The sequence below is a fragment of the Thermobia domestica genome, chromosome 4 (assembly GCF_964235325.1).
Source record: "Thermobia domestica chromosome 4, izTheDome1.hap1.1, whole genome shotgun sequence".
NCBI lineage: Eukaryota > Metazoa > Arthropoda > Insecta > Zygentoma > Lepismatidae > Thermobia > Thermobia domestica.
This window is the reverse complement of record NC_137457.1, coordinates 325,520,150-325,526,149: the sequence shown is the minus strand read 5'-3', so window position 1 is coordinate 325,526,149 and position 6,000 is coordinate 325,520,150. Positions and strand designations below refer to the sequence as shown.

Sequence of the window (6,000 nt, the reverse complement as noted above, 5' to 3'; positions counted from 1 at the left end):
TAAAGGGCGTAAGCAGGATTTCATCGAGGTGAGGATGTGGATTCAAGTACCGAAAATAAGTTTCCCCAGGCGACTGGACACAGAGCTGGGATTTCAAGACCAAAAATAGCATGTGACATTCAAGATCAGAAGTATCTTTATTTTTCCACATAAGTACCACGTACATTGAGACATTTGTCATAAGCTTCAGAAAGCCTTCCAGGAAACATTCAGGGCTTTGCATAGGAAGAAGCGTCGAACAGCTTCTGTGACTTCAGCATAGCTTCCAAAACGCCTACCGTCTTCTTCAAAGCTGGGAAACTTATTTCCGGACTCCCCTCGTATATATATATATATATATATATATATATATATATATATATATATATATATATATATATATATATATATATACATATACATACAGGGTGGTAGGTAACTCCACCGACAAACTTTGGGAGGTGATTCCTTATATGAAATGAAAGAAAAAAAGTTCTAATAAACATGGGACGAAAAACGTCTCCTTTCAGAGTTATGAACCGCCGAAAATTCGAAAATTCACGTTTCGAAACGCTCTGCCTTAGAAACTACAGGACCGATTCCAAGCGGTTTAAGGAATTACAAAGGAACCGGTATGCGAACTATCTAAATCTCCATGTTTTACCATCCTCCATTATTGGCAAAACGAACTGTAAAAAGGAAATTGAGGTATAGAGAATAACGTGTAAAAAGGGAATAACGCGTTCGTTTCGCCGATAACGGAGGATGGTAAAACATGGATATTTAGATAGTGCGCATACTAGTTCCTGTGTAATTCCTTAAACCGCTTGTTATAGGTCCTATATTTTCTAAGGCAGGGCGTTTGGAAACATGATTTTTCGAATTTTTGGCGGTTCATAACTCTGAAATGAGACGTTTTTCGACCTATGTTTATAAGAACTTTTTTCTTTCACTTCGTATAAGGAATCGCCTCCCAAAGTTTGTCGGTGGAGTTACCTACTACCCTGTATAACAGTAAATCTTTCATTTTTCGTGATATCTTGTTCAAGGAGGCGCTTTAAATCCTGAAACCCCCTATTCTTGCGTACGGCACCGGATTGAAATAATGAGATTGTTGACTCACTGTTTAATTGAAATCGTCACAGTAGTTCTTATTCTTCTTCTCAGTGACTAAGCATAGTACTAGGCACATTCTTTGGTCTATTTTCCACCCACTCTATCTTAAAAACAAAAGTTTTAAACTATTGTGGCTCCCAAAATATGAGATTTGGATTTATAAGTTTCCATTTAGACAGGAACCAGAATTTTCACAAAGAATGGATGATTTACGAAAAGTATCAAAATACTTATTGAGTAAAGAGGTGCATACTTGTAAAAATATAGTAAAAAGACATGTATATATATAAAAATAAAACCATTATAAATGCCATGGAATTTTTTTCTTATACTTCTTTGGAAACTTCTCGTCTGATTGTTAGTCCCAGACAACAAACTTCTACTTTACACTTCTGCTTCAAGAAATTATTCCTTGCATGTATTCTGCAAAACCAAAAAAGTCAGCAATTAGTAACTTCTAATATGGAGATAATAATAATAATAATAATAATAATAATAATAATAATAATAATAATAATAATAATAATAATAATAATAATAATAATAATAATTTATTGGTATCAGGAAATTACACATACAGAGTCCAATTACAATTTCCAAAAAGTAATAACATATAAATTAAACATACAAACAAAAATGGCATGTATAGAAAACAAGTTAGTAAAGCATAAGAATATAAAAATTCAAAGATACATTAAGTAAGAAATATAGAACAAAGATAATTACTCTGAAAAAGTCTCCTGTTCCCTCCAAATACCACATTAACGATTCTCCTATAACACATTCTGCCAGTCATAATGATCTTGGTGTCATCTTTGATTCGAAACTCTCGTTCTCTGACCACATCTCCTCAATAGTTAAGAAATCAATGCGTATGCTGGGGCTTCTTTACCGATTCACTGAACTACGTACTGTGGCATCATTAACAACATTCCATAAAACTCTAATAGCACCCAAGATCGAATGCTGCTCTCCCATATGGGCCACCCTGTATAACAGTAAATCTTTCATTTTTTCATGATATCTTGCTCAAGGAGGCGCTTTAAATCCTGAAACTCCCTATTCTTGCGTATGGCACTGGACTGAAATAATGAGATTGTCACCGCACTACACATCTCTCTAGACTTGAGTCTGTTCTACATTTTCTTTATTGCAACAGTACGTTTTCGTGTTCTCGCACTTCGAATATTATCTAAAGAGGAACTATTGCGATATCTTAATATCCAGACGCCGGGAGTACGCAGAAATAACTTTGATCTGAAATTTCTTCATAAGATAGTTAATGGGAACCTAAAATCAGAAACCCTACTTCAACAACTATCCTTATGTGTTCCTTCCCGCAAAACCCGGAATACTCACCTATTCCATCTTGCACGCCCTAGGTTGACAATTATACAGAGGTTTCTTTTTCACCGAGTACCGAACTATTATAATAATCTAACTAGTGAGGTGGACATTTTTTCGAGCTACCCGGTGTTTGAAAGAGCAATAAAACGCAAGCTGGCCAAATAATATTACTTTTGCACTCTTTGTTGATATTATTGATTTTACTGTTATTATTTATTTTTATTGTTTTAGTCTTTTTTCTTCTTTTCCTACTTGCTAACACTTCCCGATGTAAAATAGCGAAATTATGCTGCATCTGGGAATTTGTTCAATAAAAAAATTAAATAGAATAAAAAATACAACCATAATAATAAATCATACACAGAAGACAATAAAAAAATATGAAAACGAACAACCGGAGACAATACATGCAAAAGAGAATGAAAATTATAACAAGTGATAGGTAAAGAATTGCCTCTGAATAGAAAGAATATCAGCAGTAAAAATATCAATAATATGCAAGAAATTGTAAGCACTTATGAAACATTTATATACTGTGTGATGAATCTTTGATATCACCACATCTACGACAAGGATAATATGAAAAAAAATTAACAAAATTCATATTTATTTGAAAGTTGAAAATCAGGTAAAACATCGTTTGGTAAACAGTTTATTCTTGTGTACGTATACCAAATAGGATGTAAAACTAGGATTCAGCATTTTATCTTTCAGTAGCTAAATTTCAAACAGAAATTTATTAGTTCCGCAAACAGCTACTATCTAAGGTAAAAGAATCTGGGTCAAGAAGGAGAATACCATCCATTTAGTCCATATGTGTGGATGCTAAGGGACAAAGCTTCAATTCATAAGATTTCACAGTGACACTAGAGTTTGACTTTGCTTATTTCACTAACCAGCTACGATTTATTATTTCGGAGCAAAATGTGTCAGTCTGGACTTAAACCAGTCAAAGACTGCCATATGCTCTAAGTGAACTACACAAATAAACTTTCTTCTGAGACGTCCTGAGTTCGTCTCTGAACTTCAGCCACTCTACCTACGCACTTTGGGCCGACAACAGAACGAGAGGACAGTAGAAATTAGCACAAATGATAGAGAAGAAAGATTCGTTTAAATGAAAATCTGAAATCGACCAAATAGACTTGACAAAAAAAGGTAAAATCGTCAACGAGGACAGCTGAAATTAACTCGACGGGTGAATTCAGTGCGCGAACTGAATAACTTTCTGTGACCATGTGCTGCAAGAAGCTGGGACCAGATCAGGAGGCCTACGTAAGTAATCTTAGGGATGTAATTTTCTGAATTCATTAAAGGATACACTCTGAAAGAGGTTTCTCTCATAATTTAATGATCTGTGGAGTGTCTAGCTATATTTTATTTCATCTCCATCTATTTAGTTAATTATATTCTCAGTTAAAACGTGACAACTTTTGTATAACTTTGGCATAAACGTATTACGGTACTCTTTGCTAGGATCTAGCATTCTCCATTTGTATTATAACCTTTTGTATAGGGAAACCAACGAGGCTAGTTTCTCAAGTAATGTAAATAAATATTCATTATCACAAAATTATTTTGTGTATCGAATATTTCTTAACACAATCACCCAAAGGATGAAGAACGGTAACAATCAAGTAGTAATATACAATTACAAAAGAGCTTAGTATTTGTTGAGACGTAATTTCCTTTATTGTGTATGTATTGTCGGTGACCAAGAGCTTAGTCACTTCGAAAGAAACATTGATATGTAAATTTGCTTCTTATTTATTTTCTTAATTGTTAAGGACTACTAGAAAAGACGGGATAATTGGATGAAGTACTTTAGCGAAAGTATTTAATTTCTAGAATTTTAAAATTTTAATTTTCAAAATTAACAACAAAATTTTACATAGGACATAATTTAATGTTCTTTCAGCAAGTTGAGTGTGAATAAGTGGAAAAATGTTTTTTATGTAAATAGAACTAATTTTGCACCATAGTGATGGAAGAACTTATTTGTTAAAAGATATATAAATAGTTTCTTATTGTTAATAGTGGCATACTACTGTACATAGCTTTTCTATGCCATATCATCATCGTCATCATCATCATCATAGGTATTCTGCCTTTATTGGCAGGTCACTTGCCGCAGCTGAGAAGCTTCCATGCTCCACGGTCCTCCGCTAACCTCTTCGTCTTCGCGTATGATCCTTCTGTTTTTATATCATCCTCCATTAATTGTAGTCTTCTTCGCCCCCTCCCTCTCTTTCCCGCCACCATACCCTCTAGGACGTCTCTCATGATACAATCTCTTCTTAGGCAATGTCGCAACCAGTTTCTCTTCCTCTTCCTAATAATATCTAAAAGTGTTCTTTTCCCACCCACCATTTCTAACACTCTCTCATTCGTTACTATGCCATATAAGTGGTTAAAATTCAATTTTCAAGAATAGATGTCTACAAATGAATATCTGTGAGGATCATTAATCTACACCATACACCCACTCATACACTTTACTCCCCCTCCTTCTGCAGATACATACACAAATGTTTTTTCGACAGATTCTGAGTTCTGATATTTTAAGAACGTCTTCTACATGTGGGAATAATTAAGGAAATAAATAGCAAGAGAAGAGTTACTTAGAAGGGCCCCAGAGTGGAATGATAACGTTTTTAATTTTAGGGCAAGAAGGATAATAGTCCGGTACTTTATGATTACAAATGTTGTGACCAGACTTGTTTAAACTTGTTTTCTTGATACTGTTAAAAATATAAGTGAGGAAGCCACAGTTGACAGAAGTGTCTTTTTAATTTTTGTGAATTGAATGGTACGCATTAAGGAAATACAAAGTTTAAAAGGAACAAAAATGGTTAAATTTATTGAAATAATTATCGAAGTAAGTTTTGGTGGTTATTAAAGTAATTTTAAACACACTGGGACCACAATATTTAACTGTGTGTTGCAAGAGAACATATAGCAAGAAGAAATAATCTTTCTGGATACAAGGTTAACAGTTATTTTGGTTTATCTACTTATACATATTTCTGGACATTACCTGCGTCTATGGCCTTAAGTCCGTCACATATGAGGGATGACATCCCTCGACGAGTACACTATCCGGAGAAGGGGAATGAAGGAATTGGTTTGGGACCTTATGGTTGATATCATCCCGGCATTTGTCTGGTGTGAATGAACAAAAACCCAGAATAAACCCATGCCACAATGACTGATCTGAAAAAGCTAGACACCATTTCAACCGAGTGTCTCCACCGGGAATCAAACCCAAGATCACTTTAAAGCGAGAATATTTGCGACTACGTTACGTGGGGCGACAGTGGTTACTTTTATAAATATGTATCCTATAGCGTCTATATACCCAAGTAATTCAACTTCTATTCCTACCTCCACGTCCACCGAGCGAAGTAGCTCAAGTGGTAGAGCGTTGGCTTCGCATTCAGGAGGTCGTGGGTTCGAATCCCGCTGCCTACCATCCAGACTGAGGTTTTCCAGGGTTTCCCTCAGTCCTACCAGGCAAATGTCAGGATGGTACCTACTAAACAGGCTCTGGCCGATACC

General features: G+C 35.1%; 1 protein-coding gene across 1 annotated transcript in view; it reads right to left on the bottom strand.

The window, feature by feature from the left end:
* Nucleotides 1-377: 377 nt before the first annotated feature.
* The window catches only part of LOC145684428 (alkaline ceramidase 3-like), a 29,692-nt gene continuing 24,069 nt past the window's right edge, over nucleotides 378-6,000 (bottom strand). The window contains exon 6 of the mRNA XM_081756800.1: nucleotides 378-1,518. Coding sequence (XP_081612926.1) covers nucleotides 1,422-1,518 — 97 coding nt within the window. The 3' untranslated portion in view covers nucleotides 378-1,421. The remainder of the gene's footprint in view (nucleotides 1,519-6,000) is intronic.